Consider the following 16,067-nt stretch of genomic DNA (forward strand, 5'->3'; position numbering starts at 1 on the left):
ACTTACTAATATAATTGTGTTTTGCAGTACACAGATTTCACTGCGTATTATGTGGTACACGGGGTTTTTCTTCCCTCGGTGTTACGCGCATATATACAAGATGTAGTCGAATATGCCTCAGGTACAATGCGTTACAGTACGTTCGCTAAGTAGCCTCTCTCAAGGAGACATCCCAGGGCACATCAGTTTTAAAATATTAACTCCATACATTCATACAATACAATTGTATTTTATATATATATATATGTATATATAAACACAACTTTTCATGTCTTTGCTACATAATGATGGCAGTTACATTTCAATCGTGATTGAGGAGTAATACATAATAGAAAAGATGTCTTCTCAGAAAATTTAAAATAAATTCGATCGGTGACTATTTCGATAGGCATTCTGATGAGTTTTGTTACTAACCATGTGAACAGCTATTAAATGCAGTTCAGAGTGTGATCGGAAAATATGAAGAAATCTCAGGTAGGTACCTGAAAAATGAAGAGTATGAAAAAGATTACTTGGTTATAAGTTAAAATGTCAAAATGCCTAATGCTTAAGAGCACTTCGAATTTTCTTTGAGCTAAAAATGTGTGACAACAGCAATTACTATATAGAGCAAAGACGACGCCACCAGCAAACGCACAGTCAAATGTTTTATTTTTAGTTATTTAATTTTTTTTAACATCGTATGTGAAATTATGCCAGCTGGTCATTTAGCATGTCGATTTTTTTAAAAATCGACATTTCTAAATGACCAGCTGCATAATAAAAAAAAATACTTACAAGTTAGAATTAAGAACTTACTCAAATTTAATTAACGTATGGTCTTTATTTGACCGACTTCTACTCAACAAATAAAAGGTACAGTATGTGGTAAATGACAGTAAAAAGGCTAGCTCTAGTTTTAAAAGTGGGAAATCCGCCAGAGTTCGATTATGGGACCGAATTTCTTTAGCATATAAATAATCCATATGAAATTTTAACTAGCAATAGCATACTGTAATTCATGTAAGACTGAGTTCAGCTGCATCTCATATATCACACAAAAGATCTGAGTAAGAAGATTACAAGTGGCACGATTAACTGTTTGTTAACAACTACGATTCAGAAGCATCGATAACATTAAAAGAATTACGCACTAACCTCAAAAAAGGTTTAGAAACGTACGTGCTAGAGGGCATACAAAACGTACTAAGGAAATTTTGTGCATCATGAACTAAAGAATATAAGATTATCATGCTTTCAAAAAATATCTACTACTACGTTACACCTTTCCTATTAAACCTTAATTGAAACTACTTATAAAACAGAAGCGCAACCCTGATCAGGCCCCAAAAAGGCAATAAAGCATTATCGACATGCAACACCTAGTGATAACTTAGAATTTTTGTCTCTTATGGCCTGTATGCGTATCAGAGTAGTCACTCCAGAATAAAGCGAAAATTAAAAATATAATGATTTTTTTTTACTGATATTTATGACATTTGCTTTAATACACTTAAGAAAACCAGGACCTATATATAAACTAGCCATAAATAGAAGTGTTCATATACTTATAAACACTACACAAGTGTATCCTGAACTTTTTTTATATACCAAAATTTCCCGAGCAGGTGAAAAACTTATGCCCAAAGTTAAACTGTTTTTAATTGCTCCCATTGACGATATCATTTACTTGTTCTCCCCATTAAACAAAAACAGAAGAATCAATATTAACACTTGACCTATCACTAGTGGTCAATTAAACCATCTGCATTTTTTTAAATTCACATAATTAAACATTATTCTACCGGCATGAACTTTACTCCAACGAAAATCTTCGTTTTACTATAAAAACAATAACTTTGATAAGAATTTTTGAACGGATAGGGTTGAGGTCGGTGCATACGGAGTGTCGATAGGTTTAACGTTAAATGCATAAGTCATACGATCGACTTAGCTTAATCAAGTACAACTTGATAATGATATTTAGCTTCTCAGATCATTGCTTAACATATGTGATGACGGACTGCTATAGGACTGTTCTGATACTGGTATTGTTCTCATCTGTCTCACCACAGTAGAGCACGCTTCATGTGTTTATAGTTATCATTGTTTGTCGTAAGTACTTTGTTGAACCAAATTTACATGCATCATTTTATATGACAATAAACTTCACCGTTCGTGTAGGCTTTATCGAGAAAGCATCACTCCGCAGCTTGGAAGGTAATATGTTTATAGTTGAAGAAAACGCACATGCTACTCATTTGAAGGTCTATTTCGCCTTTTCCAGCTGTATACCTTTCATTTTGTTGACCAAGAAGTACAATTTAATAGTATTGACGAAGTGTGGAAAAAAACGTGGCGATGCGATAATGGCTAACTTTATGGTAATATATTTTTAATAAAATACTTTAGTAATTGATAACAATCGCATTTTAGAATCGAGTAAATAATAAACTAAAGACTCTGTGTTATCTCATATTTGTATTTATAGTTATAAGTAAGGCGATAATCATATGAAGGTCGCTTCAGGATAAAGAAAAATCTAATAAATTTAAGAAGGCGAAAGTTGCAAAAAGAAAGGCAAAAATAAACAAACAATATCTTGGCTAAATAAAGGTACTGGTGTTGTGGCAATTGATGTACTTTCACCGATGTGAATCATTTCTGGAGACAGACATAGATCTTGTTTAGGTATAATCGTTAAGAAGAATGCACAGTCCGACCATAATTTAGCTACTTGCTATCTTTGTTACATAGTGTAGACGTAATTGTGGAAACGAAAAAGAGGTAGTATAAAACAACAATTGTTTTTGCTTTTCCAACTAAGCAAAAAAAAAAGTTGATTATAGCCATTAATTTAAGTATAATATTTCTCACGCCATAAAACGCATAAATAACACAAGATATTAAGTAGTTATATATATATCTATATAGTTATAAAGGATCGCGTATAGCTGATCGACTAGGTGGTACCATAGACACAACAATACTTGCAAGAGACGTCCGGGACGTGATTCGACTCATATGTATGGAAAGCGACTACATGAGAACTATAGGGCATGTTCCCTCCAGAAGAAGTCGGGGTGCTCAAGCTTACTTTGCCGCAATAAGAGAAACGCGGAGGGGTCCCAAAGGCTAGTGCGTCAAATTAACCAACTTTCTTTTGTTAACTTTGTCACAGCAGGAAGACTAAATTTCTACGCTGAACTAGTTCGAGTGATTTGAACCTAGAAGGCCGACACCTGCTGCCGGAAGCGCATCCAGCAAAGAACGAAGACCTCTTACTGTTCCGAAAGAGGAAATATTAATGCGCATCGCCTGCGCGTTACGATTCTCAAGGCACGGCAAACCAGAGCAACCAACTCCAGTTGCGTAGGCGCTATGAGGCACTTTTTGGTTCGAAAGCCGTACTGCAGATCCGCTGACATGTATTACCGCTACTAAAAATACCAGTTTTAATGCTTCAATCAGAACGCGTTAACTAGTCAATTCTCAGTAGGTAGCTGCAATACAGGTGTTGCGGAAAAGATCGATGACCAGTAAATTCATCATTAACCAAGGTACACTACGTCGGACCGTTTCGCAAAGATTATGATCGCTCTTAGCTTTTGCTTAGTTTCGCTTAAAACATACCAGAAGATGTCTCAATGCAGTTATGCCGAAACACTTATGTGATCAAAAATTCTTTGTGCAGTTGGTCTGATCGAAAATGTGTTAGCTTTTGACGGTTAGCTTATTATAGTGCGAATACAAGCGATACTTATAACCGTTGTTGAACCTGATCTACACAATCCTTCTCGGATGTATAGCTTCATATCCTCATAAACCTTGTTCCTTCATGTGGATTTTGAATTTGTATGATTTTTTGTTATGGCTACGTCTCTCCAAAACTTTTGACTGGGTCGCTAATGCTGGCGACATAAAAACACAACTAAGACTAAATATTTTTACCATATTTTTTTCAAAACGATTGCTCACTTTTATCTCTCAGTGCTAGAAGGTTTCAACGATCAGATACAATATACAATAGAATTTCACGTGGATGGAGTCCAGGCATCTTTGAGCGTATAATACTCTCTCTGCATAATTAAGAGTTCATAACTAAACCGTAAAAATATAAACGAAAACGAGCCAATGAAGAGTTTCGTCGTGTCAAACAATCCAGAAAATTCTTATGTGATTCACCATGAGATCCGGCCGAAAAGTGAATAGAATGAAATTTTGGGAAATATCAGATTGCATTCTGCAAGAATCCGGTATCTCAAAATTAATCTAGCAGGATAGGAAGAATAATATTACCTATAAATCATCAACAAGCATGAACACAGTTTACCAAAGGGTAGGTAAATAACGTCTGCAAGCAAAATGAAACATCCATGGCACGTTAACTACTGAATGTGCACGTACATCTTACAATTACTTAGAAAAAACTTTATCGACCTGTATCTTTAACCGGATATTGATATTATTGGCCGTACGACAGTGCTATACTTGACACTGATATACTTCGACAAATTCTTGTGTTAAGAATTTATTTTTACTATATTAGCATGTGTTGAACAAATTTTGGGCTCTTTCCGTGTTAAATGTATAAGACATTTTTTCACACATAAAATAGCGGTTATTTTTAGGCCGTTCTTTATGAAGCTTACTTATGCATATTATGATAATCCTCTCGACTGTGGAGTTTGTTAAAAAACTTTTTTTTCGGAAAGTATAAAGAAATCCACTTCATCACATCATTAGAAGGTAAAGACAAAAAAGACAGCTATGACCATTCAACCATCATAATGAAGCTGACAAAATCATTAGAAATAGAAACAACATACATGTAACAAGGATTTTAAAGATTGAACGTGGATGTCAGGTGCTAATCGAGCCTTACCTTAATTGATTCCGATACATGCGGTCCAGTACAATTGGTTCTATTTGCAGCAAACGATTAATTAAACATAATAAGCAAAATAGCTTCAGAATATAGACAACAAAGTATTTGCGGACTAAGTTGCTCGCTGTGACCGCAATTGGCCATTTAAACTGGACGTTGTAGGCCAGTTAAAAAAGCCCTGCAGTACTCTGTGTAAAGACTAACGATCAATGGAGGCAATTCGTCATCATTGGAGCAGCAGTAATAGCACCTCGAGAGGGAGGTAGTAGATGAACAATAGGATACTGGTGTTGTGACAGACACGCGAGGGAGTCATTTGTTAGGCGCAGCAAGCACGATTTCTGCCGGCTGCCGAAAAATCAGCTGTGGCTCTTGTCACATGTTCGACCGCCGCCAGCAGCGGCAATTGTCCCCTGGTTCTCTTTATGTTTTCCGATGGCTAACTTGCTTGTTGCATCAATTTGTTACAAAACCGTAACAATTTTGTAAAACTGAATTAGTCACGGAGACTAGCTAACGGCAATGTTGCTGTGTTTTTTGCCGCTGTGTGATTCAGTGTGAATTCAGATAACGAAGTCGATACGGATTACTCCGTAATCACACAAATTTTGTTGATGTTGGGCTGAGTGGCGGGTTTTTGAGATATCCAGTGCTCGCCTCATTAGTGCTATCCGGAGTATCCATGGGCGTGGGCGAAACCACCGGGGACATCACCACAGCCAAAGGAACGAAAAATTGCTGTAAGCAGTATATAAACGTGAATGTGTCTACGTCAGTATCGGCATGTGTCGCAAAATCGAAACGACACGGTGTTCATTTAAAAAAATAGAGTCAGCTTTGCCTGTCACAAGCATATCATAGAATCTGAATGTGGTCAGAGAATGTATATAATATATATTAGTACGTCTATAATATATATTAGTATAATATATATTATATATTTTTTTTCTTTACTTTTCATACTTGCCGGACTTTTATCAAAGCTAGGATCTTCGTAAATGGGATTACGAGCTGGTGAAGAATTGATTGAATCAATCAAAGATCTCCAGATTGCCCATCTCTCTTTATACGCTGTGTCTCATTTGTGGTTCTTTCGTCTGCGCTAATTCCGCCGTTCTGCTCAAGGCGTACTTTTCTTTTTAACCTTTTTGCTGCGGTCGTCGAGCCAACTTCCAGCTGCCAGTGGTGCTGCATAAGTCCACAAATTGTTGGATGCCTTTTTTGGCCGCTGGTAGAATTCCACCAAAAAAAATAGTATTTACTGGTGTACTATTAAAAACTCTGACGCAAACTTTCGGGACAACAACGCCAGTATGACTTTCTCTATCGACTTCTCCGTTTCTACTACGACATTTGACCGTCAACATTTTATAAAATGCGTACCTAGCGTGACAGTTATTATCTCCACGTAGGAATCATCATGAGCACGGCAGCCGCAAAATTAATTAAAGAAACTGGTATTTCATAGTTGACAAACTTAGCAACGACAACATAGCAACGGCGTGCATTAAGGGGCTCCTTAGGAGCGAACAAAGCGAGACGAGTTTTGAATAACTGCTCCTAGGAAAAATGCTTAAAGGCGAGGGCCAAAAAAGAGGACCTGTCTTTAACCTACACATTATTATACTTGCGTTAAGCAGTACTCTCTCGAATAGAGCTGCTAAATTCGGATAAACCTTGCATCAGTTACGAATCACCTCCTAGCTAATTGCTTTCAAAAAAGTTTGTCGTAGAACCATCAAAGGTTTATGGACTTGCAAGAAATGGTTTCAAACTAATTTTGAAGTACCTTAGAATAAAAGTGCATGCGATCATTATTATTTATTGTAAATTAGACCTAAGCTTAAAAATTCCTTTCATACTTATCCGGAAATGCGAGTTTTTTGCAAGATAAGCTGTTTCATTTTTCCAACTAAAGTAGTAATAGCAAGATTGTGATTAGTTTTATTATTTTATTTTTGTTTTCCTTATTTTTTTGTTTATTTTAGGTCATTTGAGGTTGACTATTGAAAAACTGTACTTAAGGAAGACGAAGGTGCAACTCCACAACAAAGATATAGCCTCACGTCAAAATCAGATCCAACCATCGGAGCTGAGCCTTTATAGTCCGCCTATATACCATAGGGTTAATACTGGTAAATTTCGGTCAACACTTCAAACATATGTTATATATGGCAAAATCAGGTGCACAAACTCGATAATATGTACTACAAATTAAGTTCATAAGTGTACCCGACAAACAGGCTGGAAAGTTCAGTACCTTTAGGCGATGAAAATAGCGTTCCCAATAATCACTCGACTACCATCCGCTGTTCCGTATGCTCATATGGACTTTTTTTAATGACAGTTTAGTTAAATATATATACAAAACGAATACCAACTTTGTGCTTCGTACTCTTCTTGAATAATTTTTCCTTGATAATATATTTAAAAGGATGATACGCCTGTAAAACCAGAAATATTAAAACCATAGCGAAGATTGAAAGGTCAAAATATTACATATAATAACCGTCTATCTGATCAGTGTCATCAAATTTGCATCAATTTTAAAGAAGTAGTATCATGAAGTACAGAACCAGAGCAACCCTAGTTCAGGAAAAAATTTATAAATGAAGCACACTTGGCAAAATTCTCAGGTATTTTAGCTTTTGGCCATCTCTTGAATTTTAGTTTTCGCTAAGTACAAGCAACGGAAAAACTCTTGTATAGCAATAATAAACACAATATAGAAGCAAACAAGTATTACCTGGCAGTACTTTTTACCGAAATCGCCAACAACCCAGCACAGTACTTTCTAAATCGTCGTAAATCAGTAAATCGTCGACAAGCCAACAGCTGTTTCACTGTCAAATACGAATATTGAGGTGTTTTGTGTAACAGCTACTCGATCAAAGCTCTCTCTATCTATCGAACAACAGAATGGGTTCCAATACGTTTCATATGTCAAACGGCACAACACCATACATCATAAAATAGGAAACAAAAAATTTTACTTACCACTTGTTGTTCAAATTTAAAGCTTTCATTCTGTGCGAATGGTGGACCGCTTCCTTTCTATTCAGAGGTACTTTGGAGAAATTACTATACATGGCGAAGTTGTTTTCAACAGTTGATGGTGTTATAACGTCACTAGGTAGCAAGGGTAGCACGGTATTAAACGTCCAGTAGATACTGCTGTGCAGTTAACATATTAAGCTAGATAATCATTTCGGTTTCTAAAAACTGTATCTGCAATCCGTTAGACCAATGAAAGCAGTAACTATTAGTTTGTCAGTTTACTAAACGAGTCAGCATTAATTCACAAAAAACAACTGCGCCATAAATCAAGGAAATACACAAATAAGCACTAACTTTTTGATTTCACAACTTTGCGATTAGGAAGAGCTTGATCGTTCATACGAACGAACGACTAAATCAAACCATAATATCGAACTAAAAAAAATATTTTATTGATATTAAAAAAGTGAAGTATTTTTACCAAATATATACTTATAATACCTCCTTGCATATGTAAACCGATGCTCTGATTTAATCAAGTGTGTTTGATACTGGAGTTTAAGGATAGCAACACAATTTCGCTAAGTATAAAACGTTTCATACCATTTCATTGAATTTTATTTTAAGCTTGCCTAGGTCTGTTTTATTCTTTTCTTCAGTCGAAGTACGGAAGTAAGGAAGTGGCCACAACCACAAAAGAAAATATGGCAAATTTTTTTACGAAGAAAAACGCTACTTTGCTTTAGAACTACTTCGTATGCTATTTGATATTAAACAAGACTATGAATTAATTTATAGACTTTTCGGCACCAAGGCTTTCTTTAAATTCGATGGCTCAAGTGTTTAGAGTCGAGTAACATAATGGAATTTATCTTTTTTGTTAATCAAAAATACTTCAAGGCAAAAAAGACTGCAAAATTATATTTACAGTTGTGAAAATGCTGAAATGTTATGAGCAATTTCGGTTTGAGTTTTAATTGGCGTCTGTGCCCCCACAGCCTCGTGCTGATACTATGATTTAATTCTTTAGATTTTTTCGATAAATACATACCCAACCTGAATAGACTGACTGCAATAAAAATCTCTCACAGGTTTCTTTGCGAGATAATATAGTTATGGTGCTTAACTAATAATAATCCGATACACGATCTACTTTTCGCCATCATTCGTTTCGTTATCATTTGTGCCTTACAGCACACACGCCTTTGCCACTTACTTTCGACAAGCATGGTATTATACAATTTAGAAATATACCGTATTTTTGTTCTAGTTTTTCTGTATGATATTCCCGCTCAAACGGCCGACTGCTATACCGGCTGCCCGCGCATCGTTTACTCGGCCCTGTCCCACCCTGCCATTCATCATTCAATATGTGCTTGTTGGACATAGGTCTAAGGAAAATTTCAGAAGTTTGTTCCTATGTTTACGTCTCGTGCCGCCACTTTCCTCAGAAATACAATGCATGTGATTCACAAAGATCTCCTAACATCGAATTTGAAACTGGGCGCAACGCTTCAACAAAGCAAGGGACACGACACAAAGAAAGCGTCGAATACTTCTCGATTGCTGAATAAGATCGTATTTGATCTGAAGTGTGAGCTCTATACAAACAGTCAGGCCCGGCTCATTTCGAGCAAAAGTATAGTAAGGCACGCACACCAGCCAACATAAAAGTGCGTTAAGATTTTTTAAGAGCGTTAAGAAAAAGTGCATTTTTATCCATATAGAACCTCTTAGCGAATATTGCTTGTGTGTGCGACGTTGATACCAAGTAGTGTTAATTCTGCGCTCAAAGCCATGCTTCAGTTGTGTCTGGAACCAGCACTCAAACTACTGGACCACACTCAGCTTCAACTTATTTTAGACTCCCTGCTTGGACGCGTTCTACATCATTTCGGCTTCGAAATTTTTTCATGCATATTTTAAAAGCAACCTTCTATTCACAACTGCGAGGTAGATTATACTAGCAGCCACACCATGCTTGGAGATGTTACCCATTAATCTCTATCCTAAAGTAGTTCTTTACTCTTAGACTTGTCTCCAAGCCGACGATTCAGTATTGCCGCGGTTTCGTTTATGGCCTACAAACTTGCCCATCCCGACATGTCTCTAACTTTACGCAACTTGAGCAACTTTCTCATATAGATTCTATTCTCGTTGTATCTTGCAGCACCCGTAGCAGTTTTCATTTATTCCATTCAAGAACACTTCCAATTTTGCGCCCTTTACTACTATGCCCTTTCATGTTGATCGTCGACATGTTGATCACCACGGTTTGCAGTTGCCTTGGTGACGTGTGATCCATTACTTTTCGATTTTTATCCCCATTAAGACTTCTACCAGTTAATGTCATTCGTTTATTTTCTCACCTCGGGCCTTCTACTCACACGACCGACCTTTGCTAGCCAACGAGCTCAAACGGCCTTCCATTCAAATTCAACAAATCTCTCCCATGGCTCTTAGGCGTTTTTCTTCTATTTGAAAAGCCGCCTCTAGCATCGACACAGCCCCATTATACACGGTGTTTAACTTTTACTTTGCCCTGTGGCTTTGAGATAGTTCATATGACGACGTAAGGTTCTTGTTGGACTAGCTTTTACCTTGTTTCGCCTGTAGCCACTCAGCAACGCTTATTACCGACAAGCTTGTTACCTGGTGTACCCCGCTTTAAACCTCTCAGCTTTTCTAGACTAAGTCTGTTCTGCGCGTCATTCATTAGCCTCAATTGTCGCCTATAACCACTGATTACGCCATTATCGTTGTACCCTTACAGCCCATCCACAAACCGGCATGCTACTTCACCTTCGCCTCTCGACCCCCGACACGCTGCCTCTGCACAATCCGCCACTTGCGTTTATACTGAACACTACTAACCCTCATCATGATTTCGCGCGTACTTGACAACAATCTCTCTTAGGTTGCCCTCAACCCCTTGCTTGGTTTGAACTCACGGGCTAACTATATGGCACATAATGACCAGCACATCTGCAATCTAATCGTGAGAAAGCTGTCTTCTTATATCCGCAATATTACTTTCGTGGTAGACGGCAGTTAGCCTTGTGTTCCCTACAATTAGGTACTACGCTAGTCCGAAGCTTTTTTCGTATTGCTCTTACATTCTGAACTGTGCCTCAGTGTACAAGCCGTTTATCTGATTAGCAAGAAAGGAAGCGGCCAAGCCGAATGACTTGTGCTCCATAAGCTGAGCAAAAAACCCATGAAGGCACGCAATATATACGGAAGTCAAAACGATCGTCAAGAGGGAATTTTGAAAGGTACGAATAGCACCTACTTTGGAACACAAAAAGCTCAGGCCTACGGATGTGATGAGGCTAAATGAAATCACCACAATGTGGTAATTTTACTGGAAGTGTTTAGCTTAGGACCTCAAAGTCATATGCGCTAACTGGTTTATCATTGCAACATATTTCAGATCAACCGGAAGAAGAGACATATGTGTGACAAAAGAGTGTGACTCCGAAAATAAAAACGAAACAAGGTGACTTTACAAATCGTTACCAGTTTGTTCTTACCACAATCAAAACTTTCGTATTGTTGAGGGAACAAACCAATGTCGTAGAGATAATGCAAAGCGCATTGAAGTTTTCACTGCACACCTATGAAAAAAATGTTCAACAGCTTTTGTCGTTGATATCTGATTATGATGCTGCCCCAATAATCGGTGCGAAGTAGAAAAACTAGAAGCTTAATGGGTCACATGCTCATCTTTCGAAAATATAATCAATAATATGAAATACTAAAACTGTTTTCGATACATTAAACATGCTCACTTAATATAAATAGTACATCAAACTATATGTTCCGTGTAGGGACTTTTCGAGGCAAAATTGTTTCATGCTTGCCGATCTAGTCTGTTTGTTCGAACACGAGTTTTGCGATGTACTGCTGTTGCACACTGTGTCGCAGATGGCTCGTTTCCGGCACTAAACAATGCGTCTGCATTCAGTGTTGAACCGTAATCATTAAAAATGTCGTAAGGTTTCGCAAAACCGATACAAAACATGTGTAAAAAAATTTAGTTTTTTTACGCATTGTTTTGTATCGTATGTATATATATATCTTTGATCGTATCTTTTTGATGAATGGTGGACGTGTGTAGTGTAATGCACCTTTCATTTTGATAATTAATTATATTTATCTAAAAAATAGCTTCTTTTACATATATGCCAGTATGGTCCAGTATGATTTTGGGAACAGTAGGATTTTTTAAATGGTTTGTTAGGGAATCCTTAAGTTAAAATCTCTAAGTAGTTATGTAACAACGTTCAGATTTTAAACCCTACACAAAGTTAGATAACATTAAATAAAATTTAAAAAAATTAAAAACATAGAAGAAAACATAAATAAAAATAACTAAATTTAAAAAAGCTTTGTATGGTGTGGTCAACATAACTGGCAACAAATTGCTCGTCTAATCGCTAGGAATGGCTATAGTGTGGTAGAAACGGTACCATATGCCTCAAGATAGTTTTCTCAACGTTTTAAGGAGAAAAAATAGAATCACTTACGCTACAACTTAGATAATTGTGTGACTCAGTGGATCCATTGTTTGAGTTATATTTGTTACCATTTTTTCCATTTCACCACATAACTGTGTAGCGAAACTTTAGTGGCTTTGAATGGACCTGGTTAGCTTTATTCCAATCTGATCTAACAGCTCAACTTTATTATGAGGTCATACAACGTTTTTTATCATCTTAGAGAGTATAAGCTATAAAAGTTGATACTGACTGGCGAAAAGAAAAACGGAAAATTAACAATAAACTAGTCTTGACATTGTACTATTCCCCTTACAATGTAATCACCATCAGCTGTCAAAGAGGAATGTTAAGTAATTATGCAGTAACTGATTGTAGTGACGTTAAAATAATTTTACCTTCTATGATAAGGGGTGACGATATTATCATACATAATTAAAATAAATGCACCACAAAAACAGTAACTGTCTGTGTATATATATGAACAAGCCTGTGTCAAAGGAGGTGCTGATTTATCTTCCTATAGTTTAAACCTTATTTTCTTACTGGTATGCGAGAAAAGGATCCATTGGGGGCGTTTGTGTTTTTAAAGGTGTATCCGAGCCTCTTAATAATAATATGAATGGCGTTTAGTTACTGTTTTACTAACGTCAGGGCAGGATTGCAAGATCAGGACTCTGGTTTGGTCGCGACAATTATATCTGCACTTTTAGATTCCACATTATTGAAATATGACAGTGTAATTTTCCATTAAATCACACAAAATGGGCTATTATATTTGGCAATTATACCATGGATATAGCTCACATCACTATGCGTATATAAAATCAACTCAAACGCCAACAAAATTGATTTCAGGGGCACACACCAAAATGTGTGGAAACTAGCGTTAAGGATAGGAATATATTTTGATGTAATGATTTTAGTGTTCACTTGTTCGCCTATAGAATTTCTGCGCCAATATATACGTAATATGTAGTGAAACGTATAGCGACGCACAATTACTTATTTAAATATGTAAATGCATTTTCCAGATGAATAGAGAGAAAAAAAATTATTCTGTTGACGTAAATCCATAAAAACCTCCTGATCTCAGCTCTCTGGGTTGATATAAAAGAGATGCTGTTCAATATTTGTTCAGTTGCTGCCTATCGTTCAGCCACGTACAGTTTGTAAAGACCTGCATCCCGTTGTTTCAACCGCTTACGATCATCATATAAACGAGGAATCTTTCTTGTGCTAGTGAGGTTTCTTTACTCCCGCTCGACGATAAATGCCCGTGTGGTTATTATTGCTACTGCATTGATGGCCCTGATGTTTCTAACGATCAGTAAGCTCGCTACCGCCCAGATTATTTTCAGTAAGAGCTTGCCAACTTCAACTGACCGCGGAAGTAACAAGCGTTAAAAAACTAAGAGTATGTCTTCGAAGGATGTTCCAAGAGCTACTGGACGACAATCTCATGCAGAAAAAGCGTGCTAAATTTCGTAGAAAATCGGCCTACAGTCTGAGTATAAGAGAGAGGTAGATGACTCAGCAGTCTATCCAATTAAATAAAGAAGATATGTTTGGATTTTGGGAGTAAATTTAGGCGCTGAAATTAAAAGGAAATCTGCCGAATCAAAAACGACACTTTTATTTTTTAATGATTAGAAAAAGTAATTTATATATTTGTACTCTTTAATATTCATTAACAGCCTTGTTGTATTACTGCAATGTTGTATTTTTTCTCGTATTTATATGTATCAGATATATACAGATAACGATTCTTAAAGTATTTCTAATTCTGTAACAAGAGCACAGAGTCACTTAATATTATTTACATAGTGACCAATTCTGCCGAAACATTTTCATAAAGAGAGAAAAAAAAACTATATATATGCTAGCTGTAAGATCCTCCTAAATCCGTTAGTATACAACTTGGTAGCTTCCAATAGAAAGCATAACTACGAGAACTATAGAAATATAGTTGTTTAATTTTTGCATAATCACTCATGTGAAGTTGATTAGTTATTTTCGTACAAATGTAGGATTAAATAATCATTGCAGCCGAAATCGCACATCACCACGTACTAAAATTTGGCATCGCTACAAGTAGACACATGTGATCATTATATATATATATATATATGTATATACACATATATCGGCCGGAGCTAAAAATTTAAAGGTGCGATCGCAAAGGACAAATCGCACAGTTTATTCACAACTAATGTCACAGTAAGCGTAAACAGTTTTTGAGCATGGGTGCGTTGCTTACAGGGAACACGCTTTTCTTTCTTGACGGATGCGGATCGTCATTCTTTGTTATTTCTCGATTTCGCTTCTATTGCCGTTAACGTTATGACTAAAAAGGAGTCACTCGACAGTGGGTAAGATCTGACTCGCTCGCTTGCTTGTCCTTCATAGGCACCGGAAGCTGTGCTTGGTGCAGCCGCCGTAGCGGAAAAGAGGCAACTAGAGCCCAAGCGAAAACGTGGACGCACCGTAATGCAACGTGGACAGTTGCAGAAGATGAAAGAGAAGCCTCAAGCAATGAAAGAACGTTCGCGAACGAGAAAAAATGCTTTGATGAACGCTTTGATGAAAATGCCTCGAAAAATGATGAACAATTAAATTTAAAAAAATCACAACAGTATCAACAATGTGCCTCGGAGTCGTCAAAGGCAATGGATATTTTTTAGCGCGTGATACCATTTGAGCTTAATAGGACACGTTTCTGTATGTGTCCCATGTTCGCATTGATTCTGCAAATATGCCTATTCGTTACGTGTCGTCATGTCTCAGTATAGATTAGCGGCCATGCTAGCATTACCTATGGAAATACTGATAACAATATATGAGCAAAATTTGAGAAAAGATCATAGCGCTTCTATTGCTACAAGTAGTTCTATTGCTGACGTGGATGAAAGCGCGAATTTAGTTTACATTACAAGTATCATTTTCAGCATCTACTTTTGTCGCTTCCGCACACCCACAGACTCAGCGGTCTTGGAATGTCTTGGAATTTGTGATTCAAAGGAGGTTTTGTGTCACCGAACTGTTTAGGGTCGTACAAATACTCAGAAGTCATCAAGTAACAGTAAATATTGGCACCCAATACAATTATATTGACCCCACTGCTTAGAACCTACATTTAACATGCTAAAAAATGTGTCCCTTTTACAAAGTGTTTCCTTTATCATGTTAGTCTTGGACGCCGCCTACGGCCAAATACAATGTTTCTTTGTTAAAATAGGCTTTAGTGTATTATATGAACTTACGTAAGAAGCCAAATAAAAACTACTATCATGTTTAATTATGATAATGAACTTCATCTTACTGTAAATATCTAAGGTTCGTGATTCTTGCTATAAATATGCTCTTCGCGTTTGTTCTCGATAGGGCTGTTTAATGTCAATATACTATAGCCACCGAAATATTGTAAAATTATGTCTTTTGCGAGCTTCAACCTCTGAGTCTAATTAATTATGTGAATTATCAAGTATACTGTCTAAATCATTACACTTCCTATTCGCGCTCTGCTCAATCGATAAACAGCAATAATACACGGATTAAATTTCTACTTCCTAAGTCATTTAGTATTATCGAGGTACTTTGCAAAAAATATATTGAGTTTAATCTTGGCTTATGAACCGACAGCTGGTCTCAAAAAGGGGTCGAACCGATTTATGGTCAACGAGAAAAATAGTCCCTTTAGTTCG

The 16,067-nt window shown here is 36.8% G+C and overlaps 2 protein-coding genes across 9 annotated transcripts in view; one reads left to right on the forward strand and one right to left on the reverse strand.

The window, feature by feature from the left end:
- LOC111261446 (glucose dehydrogenase [FAD, quinone]) overlaps positions 1-16,067 on the reverse strand; it is a 70,737-nt gene that overhangs the window by 53,206 nt on the left and 1,464 nt on the right. The window contains exons 1-2 of one of the 5 annotated variants that reach the window (XM_086968708.1): positions 4,865-5,119; positions 415-482 (exon numbers count right to left, since the gene is read on the reverse strand). The exons of the other annotated variants lie outside the window; for them this stretch is intronic. The gene's annotated coding sequence lies outside the window, so the exon portion shown is untranslated. Of the gene's footprint in view, positions 1-414; positions 483-4,864; positions 5,120-16,067 lie in introns of those variants that run through there. 5 annotated transcript variants of the gene reach the window in all.
- LOC111261451 (uncharacterized) lies at positions 5,248-15,691 on the forward strand. 4 transcript variants are annotated; one of them, XM_086968711.1, is made up of 4 exons: positions 5,248-5,607; positions 6,856-7,002; positions 10,638-11,139; positions 11,298-12,252. In XM_086968711.1, exons 1-3 carry the CDS (start codon positions 5,550-5,552, stop codon positions 10,763-10,765), a joined length of 333 nt encoding a protein of 110 aa, XP_086824837.1. In that variant the 5' UTR covers positions 5,248-5,549; the 3' UTR covers positions 10,766-11,139; positions 11,298-12,252. The 4 variants fall into 4 exon arrangements, with proteins under 4 accessions (XP_086824837.1, XP_086824838.1, XP_022690710.1 ...); XM_086968712.1 differs by having other exon boundaries at positions 10,638-10,862; XM_022834975.2 differs by lacking the exons at positions 10,638-11,139; positions 11,298-12,252 and adding an exon at positions 14,773-15,691.

The sequence above is a fragment of the Varroa jacobsoni genome, unplaced genomic scaffold, assembly GCF_002532875.2.
Source record: "Varroa jacobsoni isolate VJ856 unplaced genomic scaffold, vjacob_1.0 scaffold_555, whole genome shotgun sequence".
Taxonomy (NCBI): Eukaryota; Metazoa; Arthropoda; class Arachnida; order Mesostigmata; family Varroidae; genus Varroa; species Varroa jacobsoni.

Excerpts from the sequence above, each read along its gene's own strand:
- LOC111261451 (XM_022834975.2), top strand. The coding sequence starts at position 5,550 with ATGGGCGTGGGCGAAACCACCGGGGACATCACCACAGCCAAAGGAACG. Across the intron at positions 5,608-6,855 it reads CAAAGGAACGAAAAATTGCT|GTCATTTGAGGTTGACTATT; the intron begins GTAAGCAGTATA and ends TGTTTATTTTAG. Across the intron at positions 7,003-14,772 it reads ATACCATAGGGTTAATACTG|GCACCGGAAGCTGTGCTTGG; the intron begins GTAAATTTCGGT and ends TGTCCTTCATAG.